At 41.9% G+C, this 14,984-nt stretch overlaps 1 protein-coding gene across 2 annotated transcripts in view; it reads right to left on the bottom strand.

Moving 5' to 3' along the window:
• The window catches only part of LOC124777066 (sorting nexin-14-like), a 235,220-nt gene that overhangs the window by 69,777 nt on the left and 150,459 nt on the right, over nucleotides 1-14,984 (bottom strand). For both annotated transcript variants that reach the window (XM_047252339.1, XM_047252340.1), the window contains one exon: nucleotides 2,419-2,585. In XM_047252339.1, the coding sequence (XP_047108295.1) occupies nucleotides 2,419-2,585 (167 nt within the window). The remainder of the gene's footprint in view (nucleotides 1-2,418; nucleotides 2,586-14,984) is intronic.

Here is a 14,984-nt window from a genome sequence, read left to right as displayed (position 1 = left end):
CTATGCTATATCATCATTCATGCTGTTGCCAAAATGGGTCAGATTTGCATGTCAGACAATGAAAGAACTTATGTACTGGACTGTACTATTAAACACCCTTTTTAACAGTGTGGGTTACAATCTGATGCTATCTAATTGATGCTACTGTTCTGCAAGAGGAACTACAGCCAAGAATTACATGGGTATTTTAGGTGTATCCTATGAATACAGGAGTTGTTTCCTACATGGAACACTAAGTTTGAAGATTACAATGTCTCTATTCACATTTTTAACTCTGCTTGTACAGAGTTTAATCAAACATAATGAATTTTACTTTCACTTAATTTGTCCAGTTACCTAACTTGAAGACTATTCAGCATGTATGGTCAGTTTTAGAGCAGATTCACTCAACCCCTCCACCCACCCATTTGTTGCATTCATTGTACAAGTCACAGCTGTAAGACAGAGCATGGTCACTTGTTGCACTAACCATATTTGTTCAGCCTTTACAATATTATAATTATCTGTATTTGTTCTTAGCAGAAGGTTTTACCTTCTCCTTTCTTCTATAAAGTAAGGGTAGTATCTTACAATTTTTTGCCACAAAAAACTTAATTTCAAGTTGCTTGCAGACAAGCACAATGAAAAGACTGTTGCACATAATAGCTTTCGGCCAAAGCCTTCTTCAGCAAACACACACACACACACACACACACACACACACACACACACACACAGACAGAGAGAGAGAGAGAGAGAGAGAGAGAGACTTACACACAAGCAAGCTGACCTTATGCACATATGACTGCTACCACTGGCAGCTGTAGTGTACCACACTTGTTTTATTGTGCCTCTCTGCAAGGTGTCACCTTTATGGTGAGTAGCAATCTATCCTTTTCCTAACAGGTTGATATTCCAACCTGAGGTTTCCCCTGTTTTGTTATAAGTTGAATACAGGAACTGTAAGTCATCTGTCAGCCTTTCTGACACAGTGCTAATATCATCTGAGCTACTCAGATAGTGAACATGATTCAGGAAGTGATATAAACCATAAACCTACCATTATTGTTCTGAAGCATTTCAAGAACAAGTGTGTTGGAAAACTAACACAATGGACAAGAGAATAGTAATAGAATGCTGGACAGTGAAGTTTGTTGAAGTAGGACAGGGGACAGGGGCAGAATCAAATCTGCTCTCACCTAGCAAGCAAGATGTGACAACATGGAGGGAACAGTAAATTAACTTGGAGCAAATCGTAAATACCATCAACGGAAGAAATCCATATTCTAGGACTAGAACAAGACATACTGTCATTTTAAGAGCTACAAGATTGTTTCTGTGTTTTGACACTACTGACCACACGATTAAATGAACAACATGTTTGGAGTGAGAGTGAAAATGTTATTTGCGTTCTGGTATAACATGAGAAATTACCAAGACTTGAAACAATCCATATTTGCATCACTTTTTAGGTTCACTACTATCACCAATTTCTGGGGTTAATGTAGCAGGTATTTGCACAATGGCATATCTACTCTAGACATCACCCTCTCCTGAAATACTAAAATTGTTAATATACCTGTGCAACTTGTAGAAGGAATTCTTTGGCAGTTGGTTCTCATGGGAAAGGCCAATAGCTTGCATCTCTACACCTAAACAATACAGCATATGTTTTTAATTAATCAATTTCATAGTAAAGTATTTTACAGTTGGGGTTTGGCTGCAGAGCAGGAGACCAATTGCTCTATTGGTTGCAGTGTGTGTGTGTGTGTGTGTGTGTGTGTGTGTGTGTGTGTGTGTGTGTGTGCGTGTGCGTGCGTAAGCGCGTGTTGTGTGTCAATGTAAAATAACACGTACATGGAATGTCACCTCCTGAAGATAAAGTACTGCCCAGCTACACTGTCTATTTGTAATAATTCTGAAGTTTTCTTAAATGCATTTTTCTTCTGATGTGTAAATATGACATTGCACTTCATAATTAATTGGCTGTATGAGCACTCATTATGATCATGTCTTAAGTGCAAATTTAATGATGGTGATCTGAGGTAGTTAGCAAATACACACTATTCTGTGAATGCAGATAATATTACATGTATTTGACAAACTCAAAGACAAGTGATGTAACAATGAGAAGAGATCCATTTTTACTTTTATTTTATTAGTTTGCAAGTATTATCACATGCACACTTTTATTTATATATGGGTACATGGTAAATAATGCATGGGAGAACTTTCCAATCAGATAGTGCACAGCACTTACACTTTTTTAACGTAACACAGGTGATATGATGTAACTTAAATTTTTTGAGAGAGAGGATTGTTGGCTGGTGCTTACAAAGGTGAATTTTCTATTTGACACAATATCTTACAAATCATATTTGTTAACCTTCATCTCTGACTGTTTGTGGCAATCAGTTATTAAAATTTGTCTTCCATCACCTGTCGCTTTGACTCCATAAATTCCACACCCCGTGGTCCAGATATTACTCTCTTTGGTGGAAGGTGTATGTCAGTAAATTCACCATGAAATTCAGTCAGCTTTGATTCAAGTACATAAAAATCATTATATCTTCTATCCACAGTCCAATGATATGATTCCGGATCATCTAAAGAAAAAAAAAGACAACTAGGATTTTAGCACCTACATTTAAAGAAGTACATATCAAACATGAAAAATACCAGGAAAAAGGCACTTTAAATCTGGATGGGACAAGTGGAGTATATCCGCATGTGGGAGTAAATTAAGGTAGTAAGTGAACAGAACAATAAACAGAAATTAGCACTAATGGAACAGAGATTTTGAAAGACAAAAACAGTAATGTCTGAATAAAAATTGGTATCAAAGATTAGAGAATGTAGGCATTTTGTACACAGATGGGCAGCAGGCACTAGGCAAGGCATTCCTCTCCTACGAGCCTGGATAGGAAAGTCTGAAGGCTCTTATGAAGTGCTGCAGATATTTGCCTAACTTGTAAAAAAAACTTCAGAAATTTGGGACTAAAATCATTTCTGTAATAACAGAATTCTACAAGTCTTAGAAAGTAAGGATATCGTATTTTATAATCAATATGGATACATAACAAAACAGTACCGCATAATGAAAGGAGTAAAAGTAACCACACATTGTATAGTTGTAACGTAGAGTGCAACACTTATATAAGCAAAAGTGATACTGAGCTTTTGGGCAATGTCCCTTGAAGTTAACTAATATAAACACACAACACAAACATGGGTACACTGGCCTAGCTACCTATACTGTCTGAGTGCTGAGAAATAATTGGTGGATGGGTTGGTTGGTTGATTGGTTTGTGGTGTAGGTAGTGGCGGTGGCAGTGGTGTTTAAGGGACTAAACAGTAAGGTCATCCAACTCTTGTCCAAAGGATAGTCCACCTGGAATTGGTGCTTCAATTATGATGTTGGATTGGTAAAATCAAGGCACTGGAAGCAATACCAATGCCAGAGATGAGATACAATTGTATCCCCACAAGCTTATTTGTACTGAGAGGTACCTTCCTCCCATCTGCCCCCTCTCTACGCTTGCCCGTCCAGTGCAATGTAAGACAGCAGCAGAATAAGTGAAAAGGCTAAAACAGTAATGAACACCCATAGCACTTCCAACAGTAAAACAAGGCATGAGAAATAATCAGGTCAGTAGGTGTGTGAACACAATCAAGTGACCCTGGGGATCAGCATGGGGTGGGAGGCATCCCTTCCACAACTGTCCCACCCCAATCTATTATAGTCAATGTGATAAAAGATGAAAACAGAACCCATTCTCAGAGGGAGCATACAATCCTGTTCATCTGTTCTTTAGCAACTAGTACCAAGGGCAAGGAATCCTTAAGGTCTTGCCTTCATCAGAGTGCCATATGAAGGGAACTCCCAAAAAGTAAACTAGGGTGCAGCATAGGAAAGGGATATTCACATCTAAATGTAATTAAAGCAGTGTAAAAGAGGATGACCATGGCAGCTGATGGGAAGGTAGAGTCCAAGTCCATCTTTGTCCAGAAAGGAGTTCAACACATTATAACTGAGAATAACTACCACTTTCTCCCTGGAAATAAAGTATCAGTTCAACTGTAGAGGCAAGAAGTCCAGAAGACCACACTTGGGGTGGACAGCCAGAAGGAGCAAGCATTTCACTAAGATGTGTGTCAAGCTCCACAACTACTACATGAGGGTGGCTAATTAGATAAGATAAAACTACTGGTTAATCTGGTGTGAAGATGATATAGGGTGATGCATGTCTTCTGGAAAAAACAGAAGCAGGATAGGACTGCAGCTACAGTCTCCCCAATACTATGGAGTTTATTGGAGGGGACAGTTGCCCACTAGATCTGTTCCCTCTCCAAATGAGTAGACACCTTATCTGATCCCATAAATCTGCACCTGAGATCATCATAGTAAATGTTGGGTAAGTAACTGCTTGTCTAGCCAGATGGTTGGCCAGTTTGTTCCACAGGATACCTGCCTAACTTGTGGTGCACAGAAAGACAACTGAGCAGGTAGTATGACTAAGGTCAGAGAGAAGATTATGAATAGTGGATATTATAGGATGGCAAGAATAATATTTGTGTGTAGCCCGGAGGCTATCAACTGAGTCACTACAAATTAAAACACAGCTGAGGGCAGTCTGTTTAATAAAATGTAGGGCTCTGTTAATGGCTATCAGCTCTGCCCTAAAAACATATTGTTCATGACCAATGGGAAATGTAAAAGCATACCCTGTCTTATTCATGCTGTTACAGCTGTCAATGTAAATGATGGTAGCACCATGATATTCCACAGGAACTGAGAGCAACAGATGCCGAAAGGTATGGGGTGAATGAAATAATAGGTTCTTGAATTGGTCCTAATTATGGAATTGGTACCAACCACCAACCAAGGAGGAGAGCATGGGAGTACACTGGGAGCCCACTCTACGGTGGGGCATGGGGGAGGGGGGGGGGGGGGGGGGGTGTATGTAGAGGTCCCAGCAGAGTGTTTCGAGTTGCATTCCAGTTGGAAAAACCAAGCCAAGGGGAATGTTGGTATTAACACTTCCTGTATGAAAAAAAGAATTGATAAGTAAGATGAATAGGAAATTGTCATACAGTGATTCCATATTAAGAGGGCAATAGTTGGTACCATAGGAACTGAATAAACAAGATCCCTACCCTGGGTAGGATAGTGTCTACGGGACTTGTCCAGTAGGTGCCACTGGCCAGTCTACTCCACAATCGTGTACTGCATCCAAAAACATGGCAACCATAGTCCAGTTTGAAAGAGACCAAGACCTCATAAATACAGAGCAGTGTAGTGCAAACTGCACCCCATGGTGAGTGGGCAAAGAAGCATTACACTTTTGCCTGTAGCTAGTATTATGTTAATGAATGTAGGGAAGCCGTGTCAGCTTTTTATCAAATCGGGACTGAGTAATACGTCCATGTGCTCAGTCCCCAAGCAGAGTTCTGGGTCAGAACAAATCCTGATCCAGTGTCAAAAATGCATGATTCACATTTATGCAGGAGAAAACTGGAAGCAATTGGAAACGGTCCAAGTGGAGGTCCTTCAGATGACTCCTTGGAGCTGGTGTTCAGCGAAGCCTAAAGTCATCAAGATAGAGCGTGGTGATAACCATTGGCCTGATGGAGGTCACTAGCCCACTGATGGCGATAAGGAAGTGTGTGACTCAGTGCGGAGGCCTAAGGGATGCTACTCTCTTGGACCCATGGGGACTGCCTGTAACCTAAAACTACCAGTGATATAAAAACTGACAAATTAATATAAGAAGGAGACCTCAAAAGCTCCAGTCTTGAAGGGTAATTAAAATATAAAGGCACCAAGGTGTGTCTTATTGACGGTGTAGGTGATAAAAAAACTCAAATGAGAGGTTGATGTTTAGAAAAAGCCTGTTGGATTGCCTTTTCCAACCTAAGCAGATGGTTGGTTGTGGATCATCTTTTCCGGAAACCACACTGATGAGGACAAAAGACCCCATGATTGAAAAATCCATCACAAAGCATAGTTGTCAGACTACCATAATTCAAGCAGATCGTGGATGATGTTGGTGAGGCTAACCAGTTGGTAGCTGTCAATGAATGTTGGATTTCTCCTTGATTTAAGAATTAGGGTGATGAGACTATCTCATCACTGTGAAGGGTAGAAACACCTTCTAACCAAATACGGTTGAATACCCTGCGTAGATGGAGTCTGTGAGTTGCATTCAGATGTTGGAGCACCTGATTATGGATTGAATCAGGACCTGGAACCATATCATGTGATGAGTCAAAAGCTTAAAGTAATTCCCAGTCAGTAAAATGTTCATTATAAAATTCAGAGTTAACGGGGCGATGTCTTCGACTTCTCATTTATGCGTTCAAAAGGTAGCTGGGAAGAAAGAAGACATCAGTGTTGTTGAGACTTTCAGCAAGAATAGACGCATCAGCAGAAATAACACCACAGTGCAGGAGAGACAGAACAGTTGTTGATCTCTGGTGACTCAGTATACTACAGAGCTTGACCCACATCTGCGATGAAGAGGCATATGTTCCCACAGAGGAGGCATAGCACTACTAACATTATTTCTTACCACATTTAATTATGTAGCCTTTGCATGGGACTGGTTAAAAGTGTAGAGGGCGGTCTGTGAATGATGCCACTTAGGTAGCAGCAAAGGTACGCTAATTGCCAGTTGGCCCTTCAGAGATTATGGGGGTGGGGGCTGATCCACATACCACGGTTGTTAAGTAGGGACAATCACAGAGTGGCAACAAAATATTTTTACATCAAGTAAATATCCTGTAGTCCATAGTATGATATCCTTTAGCATTCTCGTTGCGCATCCTATCAAACAGCTTTCAACAATCACTCATATGTTTGTCTACTCTCTATGTCTGCTTTACACATTTATTTGGCATTTTTGCCATTAATGTTTATGTCTCAGTTCTGTCTCCAGTCTTTCTTGCAAGGCTCCCCTCCAATGATTGTTCTTGACTCCATTTACATTCTTCTTCTCTTCATACAGCTACGTACCACTTGCAATGGACACTTTTGTCCACCTACCTACATATGTGAAATTCATTTCAGAAAAGAATCTGCACCTCTACCTAAAACTCAGTTCCTCATCCTGTCCCTGGAATGCTGTTTTCATGGAATTTCCCCAAGGGCCTAATCATAAAAATTCCTTTCTATGTATACCACACCATCCTCACCTTTTTCACAATTATCTACAAGTTTTCAGATTCCACCAGCCACACGTCACCAACCCAGTAATACAAAACCAAATTTCCATGCTAAATGCAATCATAATTTTACACACCCCATCACTCAAATGGTAGTCTTTGCTCTCCAATAACTGGAGGAGCACTCCAAACTACACGTCCAAACGTTATTCAATCTTTTGTTACCCTGGGCCCATCTTGCAATGCCACTGTCCAAGAGTACCTATCCTGCTCTCAGTGAACCTTCTCACCTCAATGTCAAAGCATCCAGACCATCCCTAGCTGACTTCTAACATATGCCATATTGCCTGAGACTCCCAAGCAACATTCCACAAAATTCAGATAAACCCTGACTACTGTTGTCAGCCTATCCACCAAGAATCCCAAAACCACAGCAGTTTTAGTCCTTTGCAAAGATCTCACACCTTCAGCCTCACTCTCAGATTCAGTTACACCAGACTGGTCGAAGATCTACTCCCCTTCACCTGTACCCTACAGTGGAAAAATTTTCTTGCAAACCAACCATCTGACCAAAATTGAGCAAAAGCTACACTGAACATGTTTCTCCCAGTTCATACCCCATTCAACCATGATTTCTTGGCAGAAGAAAGAGTAGCCATCCACTGTGTTAAAACACTCCCTAGTTTGATCATGCTTCCTACTACAGAAGCTCCATCATTGTTGTGTGTTTTTGGTTTAAGATTTTAACATAATTGTCTCAGTGCCAGCTAACAAAGAGGGCAGATCGGCAGGTACATTAAACTCGGACCTCTTAATTGAATATAAAAAACAGCCATTTAAATTGTGGTACACTGAAACTGCCACAACAAGCACTATACACTGGACGATCATCACACTGCAGAAGAAAGCAATGGCTCTCAGGACTGTGTTCTACATGTAGATAAAAGGGGAGCAGTTCAACTTGCCTTGTGGGTAGAAGAAGGAAAACCATGGTCACAATGTTGACTTTCTAGCTGAATACATTATTATCCATAATTTCTCGCATGATTCTGTGCCTGAGCAGTGATATTATCACATGCAGGGGGATGGCCACTGATCCACCTAATTATCACTGTAAGCCTCCCTGGTTTCCATGTTTACTAATTAATTTCTATGAATTCTACATGCCCTTGTACCCAGCAGAATGAAGCCTCTTTCCCCAACATTTGCTGGTTGAGAAGGGTTCCCTGAATAATGCAGACTACATCGGTTGGATACCATCATTTTAAAGACTGAAGAACTCTCAGGGAGTCAAAGTGTATGAGGAATTTTGCAGCCTGAATATATCTAAACTGCTGAGTAGTAAACTATCCTTTTCATAATAATGTTGTTATTCCATCTTGATTTTCCACTGATACAATTCTGTGATATGTGTAATGCTGAAATTTATATTTAAGATTCTGATTTAAAAGCTGCATAACTGCTTTAAAGATACTTAATTTGTACATGTAAGAGGAGCATTAATTTTCATATTTTGATTGCTACTGTAATGTGCTATCACTGAGAAAGCCTACTCTACAATATGTGGTCAAAGGCATATAAGGAATGTGAATCTGACATTCACACATTTCATTAAAGTGTCCCTGGCAAAGTTTAAGCTATCATAAAGACGAAGGACAACACACCACACATTTATGTCCACTAACAGATGACCAGATACTTTTGATCAGAAGGTGTAACTGTAGAAATGTCATCAGATAAAACCAATATTAAATGTTCAGATGGTTTTGGCCTGAGTCCTATATGTTATCAACTTTTTATTCCTTGCCTAACTATTGATGACGATTGTACTATTGTGCAGATGTCAGTATATCTGTCCTTATCTCTTCTTTGGGTGCACAAGGTTTACTATCCATTGTTACCAAGTATAGGTCTCTCTAGCTCCTTAAGGAAGGTTTAGCTACTGCACTTCTACGAGTGCAATTTTTTTCCCATAACTGGTCTCAGTGTCAATATGTTAACTTTTTGTGTCAGCTTTTCACAGTGGTCACAAATGATGTTGCACAGATAGGTGCCTGGTGCGCCTTATATTTGTCTTTCCTTTCTTTAATTTTTCCTCCACTTTGCTGGGAGGTACTCAATGTGTTATTTTAATTTCTGGTATCTTTTACATCTTCAAGTGATGGGACAATCTTGAATCCGGACTGTATGACTCTCATCCCAATTAACGTACGAGGGTGGAGATGAAGAAACTGTGCTGGGTGTTTGGACATTTTAGTCACAAGTTCTATATGTTGGCTGACCTTTACACACCAGTAAAGTGTCTCCAAAATTGCTGAAATTTTAAGCACATTAAAGCATTTGATATACCAAATCAGACTTTGAAGCATGTATAACCTGCTTTGATATATTCGGGATAACTGAAAGTCAAAATAAATGCAGCTAGTTGTCCTTTGCAGTTCCTCAATTATTTTTTTCATATTTTGTACATCAGTCACTCCACTGGCTCCCCACTGCTCCTTTTAATTCACTTTTGCTGAAATTTAGTGTGTGTTGGGTACTCATCAAGTTGTTTCAAATTCTTTATCAGTGTTGTTTGATGTGAAGCAGCAATTTCCACTACAAATTTCCCATTTTGGAGGCATTTTATTGACTTCAGCAATTTTAGAATCCCATAAAAAGTCCTCTGAATATAGAAAGACAAAACTTTTCTAATGTATTGTTGCCTCTCTTTATTACTAGAAACATATTCTGGCAGTTGATCTACATTCTGTTACTATTACCTGTTGAATGTGTGTGTTGCGAAGATGTTGAGAAGAGCTGAACTCTTCACTACCTCTACTGAGTTCAGTGTTACTACTATCCAATGGCCCAGCTGATCCACTGGTAATATTTTTATTTGCTGTAGGCAACATGGGCATTCAGAGCAGCTGTAGATATACATACTAACTCAAGCAGAGCCCTGATTACCTGGGCAAGTGTTATACAACCCCACAGGTTGCCTTATAATGACTGTTCAACCACAACAACCTCCCATTGTCTTAGCATGTGGTACAACTTCTTCTGTGATATTCTATGGTCCACTGTTGCAACCAACAGTGGCCACTGAAGTATGTAACGAACTTAAAATTACAGAGGACCAGCTGTTCTGAGTAGCACAAAGATCTGTATTCAACAGACATGAACTCAGTCATCTGAGATTGTGCTCTCTCAGGTGCTTACCATTTAGAACCACCTAAGGGGCACATATAACTTACAAGCAACTACAAATACAGTGATAATTATGCTCTCCCACTGTCATTATGAACCACAACATCACCTTGCATAAGGTATATGCTAATTTTATGACTCTTCCACCTACAGGCCTTGCCACAATTATCCCATCCCAGATGTCCAGTATAACCTCCAATAACATCAAATCTCAAGGTCCAACCCAGAACATCTCTCCTGACACAGTCTTCCTATTCTCCGCACCCCATGTATCCACCTTCTTTGTGCTTCCTAATATCTATAAACCAAACTGTCTGATATCAAACCTGCAGAATGTCCAAGGGCAGCCTCATATGCCAACTTGCTTATTGATCATCTGGAATACACCTTTCTAGCTACCCATGTAGAAATATGTCTAGTTCAGGTCCAATGATGGTTCTTTGTGCTATGAACTGAAGATGAAGACTCACCAGTCTCGTCCTTACAAAGCCGCAACTACTCCTATAATTACCATTTCACCTGATCCTACCTGGCTCAGCATTCTACCTACTTAAATGTCACACTCCACCTGTTAGGTAGCTCCATAAATATCTATGTCCATATACAGTCCATCAGCCACCAGTACCCCCACTTCTTTTAGTGCCACCCATCCCACATTAAACACATTAAAAAAATCTCTCCTACACCATCTAGCCATCTGTTGTTCTCCTCTCCCACTGTTCTATAACCCCCACAAACAAACATGACCACTTCACTATATGCCACACGATACTTTCCCTGCTTGTGCTACAATGGGTATATATATTGCCACATTTCAACTGTTTCCCTGCTGCCTCTACCTCACAGACATCAGTATCCCTTCCTCCACCCTTCCCTTCCTCCTCCTTGTTCTTCCCACATCATCTGATAACTCCTCACCCCTGTAGGATTACAGTTCCAATACAATGTAGCCAATCAGGACAAATTAGCTGTGTATGGGTCTGTTTAGTTTTGTTAATTAGCTCTGAAGGTCATTGTCCAAATGCTCAACAAGCATATCAGTCTTGTTTGTGTGTCTGTAGACCACTTAAAAACTCAACTATGGGATAAGAGGTTATTTTTACTCCTTTCATTAATTGCATTCTACTCAGAAATCTCTGTCACATAAATACACTCCTGGAAATGGAAAAAAGAACACATTGACACCGGTGTGTCAGACCCACCATACTTGCTCTGGACACTGCGAGAGGGCTGTACAAGCAATGATCACACGCACGGCACAGCGGACACACCAGGAACCGCGGCGTTGGCCGTCGAATGGCGCTAGCTGCGCAGCATTTGTGCACCGCCGCCGTCAGTGTCAGCCAGTTTGCCGTGGCATACGGAGCTCCATCGCAGTCTTTAACACTGGTAGCATGCCGCGACAGCGTGGACGTGAACCGTATGTGCAGTTGACGGACTTTGAGCGAGGGCGTATAGTGGGCATACGGGAGGCCGGGTGGACGTACCGCCGAATTGCTCAACACGTGGGGCGTGAGGTCTCCACAGTACAGGGTGAGGCAGTGAAACGGCACAATTTCGATAGTGGTTGTCGGGCGCGGAGGGGGGTTGCGAGAGTGGGGGAAGTGACCTTGGGCGTCTAGAGTGGTGGAAGTTTCAGTAGCCATGGAGCGTTGGTCGAGTGCGCAACGTGCATATGCCGTAAAGGCATATTACAAAAACGCGGATAGTGTGGTTGGTGCTCAACGCGCCTTTCGTCGTGAATTCAACCTGCCGCCACGGGCTCCCGTGCCATCAAGGAAAGCCATTCTCCTTTCGGTTAAAACCTTTGAAGCTACTGCTAGCACAACAAAGAAAAGAGGCGGCAGCACGAAAACAATCCGGACACCCGAGAACATTAATCGTGTGCGCGAAGCGTTGGGACGAAGTCCGCGAAAATCCGCGAGACGGCACAGCGCAGAACTTGGTCTCAGCAATCGATCAGTAAGACGGATTTTGAAGAGTGACCTTCACTATCATCCATACAAAATTCAGGTAGTGCAAGCCCTTAAACCTAATGACTACAATAACCATATACGCTTTTGCCAGTCAATGCTTAACGTTATTGAACGAAATGAAGAAAGAGTGCATAACTTATGGATGAGTGATGAAGCCCACTTTCATCTTAGTGGGTACGTAAATAAGCAAAACTTCAGATATTGGTCCTCAGATAACCCGCACGAACTTCATGAAAAACCTCTCCATTCTGAAAAAGTAACAGTCTGGTGCACAATGTCATCTCGTGGAATCGTGGGGCCCTATTTTTTTGAAGATGAAGATGGCAACACAGTGACGGTAAACTCTGGACGTTATGCTGACATGTTGACCATTTTTGGTCTGCCTGGAATTGATCGACATGATCCAGATGCTGAAACACTCTTCCAGCAAGATGGTGCAACAAGCCATACTGCTAATGTCTCAATGGAATTGCTCAGACTTGCATTTCCACGACGTCTAATCAGCAGGAATGGCGATTTCCCCTGGCCTGCCCGTTCACCAGATCTGACGGCACCAGACTTTTTTCTTTGGCGCTACCTCAAGTGCAAAGTCTTCCAGGAAAATCCACCAAGAAGAAAAGAAGACCTGAAGGAGCGAATTCGACAGGAAATTAACAACATTCCAGTACAGATGCTACGAAACGTCATGGGACAATTTCATCTCAGGCTTAGACAATGTGTGCAAAACCAAGGACGACACCTCACTGACACCATATTTAAAAAATGATTGTTTTTAAGTTAAATCTTTAATTTCCACTCTTGTACTTGAGATCCATGTTCAACTATTATGATTTTACTTGTAAATAAATCTTTGGTGGTTTTACAAAATCGTGCCGTTTCACTGCCTCACCCTGTATATCGATGTTGTCGCCAGTGGTCGGCGGAAGGTGCACGTGCCCGTCGACCTGGGACCGGACCGCAGCGACGCACGGATGCACGCCAAGACCGTAGGATCCTACCCAGTGCCGTAGGGGACCGCACCGCCACTTCCCAGCAAATTAGGGACACTGTTGCTCCTGGGGTATCGGCGAGGACCATTCACAACCGTCTCCATGAAGCTGGGCTACGGTCCCGCACACCGTTACGCCGTCTTCCGCTCACGCCCCAACATCGTGCAGCCCGCCTCCAGTGGTGTCGCGACAGGCGTGAATGGAGGGACGAATGGAGACGTGTCGTCTTCAGCGATGAGAGTCGCTTCTGCCTTGGTGCCAATGATGGTCGTATGCGTGTTTGGCGCCGTGCAGGTGAGCGCCACAATCAGGACTGCATACGACCGAGGCACACAGGGCCAACACCCGGCATCATGGTGTGGGGAGCGATCTCCTACACTGGCCGTACACCACTGGTGATCGTCGAGGGGACACTGAATAGTGCACGGTACATCCAAACCGTCATCGAACCCATCGTTCTACCATTCCTAGACCGGCAAGGGAACTTGCTGTTCCAACACGACAATGCACTTCCGCATGTATCCCGTGCCACCCAACGTGCTCTAGAAGGTGTAAGTCAACTACCCTGGCCAGCAAGATCTCCGGATCTGTCCCCCATTGAGCATGTTTGGGACTGGATGAAGCGTCGTCTCACGCGGTCTGCACGTCCAGCGCGAACGCTGGTCCAACTGAGGCGCCAGGTGGAAATGGCATGGCAAGCCGTTCCACAGGACTACATCCAGCATCTCTACGATCGTCTCCATGGGAGAATAGCAGCCTGCATTGCTGCGAAAGGTGGATATACACTGTACTAGTGCCGACATTGTGCATGCTCTGTTGCCTGTGTCTATGTGCCTGTGGTTCTGTCAGTGTGATCATGTGATGTATCTGACCCCATGAATGTGTCACTAAAGTTTCCCCTTCCTGGGACAATGAATTCACGGTGTTCTTATTTCAATTTCCAGGAGTGTAATATGTGATAACGGTTATTCTAAATAAAGTTCACAAACAACAGTTGACTAAAAAATGAGTAGCCAAGCTGATGAAAACATGGGGTACTGACGTTAACAGCTGTAATTTAAGTAGATTAAATTCATGTTATGTGGTAGCAGCAGACATTCACCTGAACAAAATTTGTTAGAACATTTAGCTTCAGAATTAGAGCCCACAATTTGACAACACAGAAAAAATATTTAGTGACCAAGTACATGAGTCTTCTAGGACCTCAGATTATTGGATAAACAATAGGATAGCATAAAATGGAAAAAGACAGATGGACAAAGGGGGGAAAGGAAAGAGTACTAAGATATTTGTTTAAATTGAGGTGTTTACAAATCAAGTGTGTCATCTACACTGTGTACCACTTATCAAAGATAAATCTTTGTAACCCAAAGTTGTGAAATAGCAGTGCTTCTGCAGCTGAAAATTTATGTCCTGGAGATCTGTTTTGTTAATGTTCTAGAAAAGCTTTTGCCGTAAATCATGTAATTTTGTTTCACTCTGATAATACAATATATGTGGTATTTAATTACCTTGCAACTTAAATTATAGCTAGTATCTGAACCATATTATGTAAAAAGTAGTCCCACAGAAATGATCAGCTGGGTATAAAAAGATCAAGCCTGCTAGAGGATGGGAGAGAATTGGTGAGTGACATAATAGTGCGTACACAGACAAAGCAACACATTGAAACTGTGGCTGTAGAAAA

This window comes from Schistocerca piceifrons, chromosome 2 (genome assembly GCF_021461385.2).
Source record: "Schistocerca piceifrons isolate TAMUIC-IGC-003096 chromosome 2, iqSchPice1.1, whole genome shotgun sequence".
Classification (NCBI taxonomy): domain Eukaryota; kingdom Metazoa; phylum Arthropoda; class Insecta; order Orthoptera; family Acrididae; genus Schistocerca; species Schistocerca piceifrons.
Note: the sequence above shows the minus strand (reverse complement) of the source record. Positions and strands in the feature narration are given on the sequence as shown.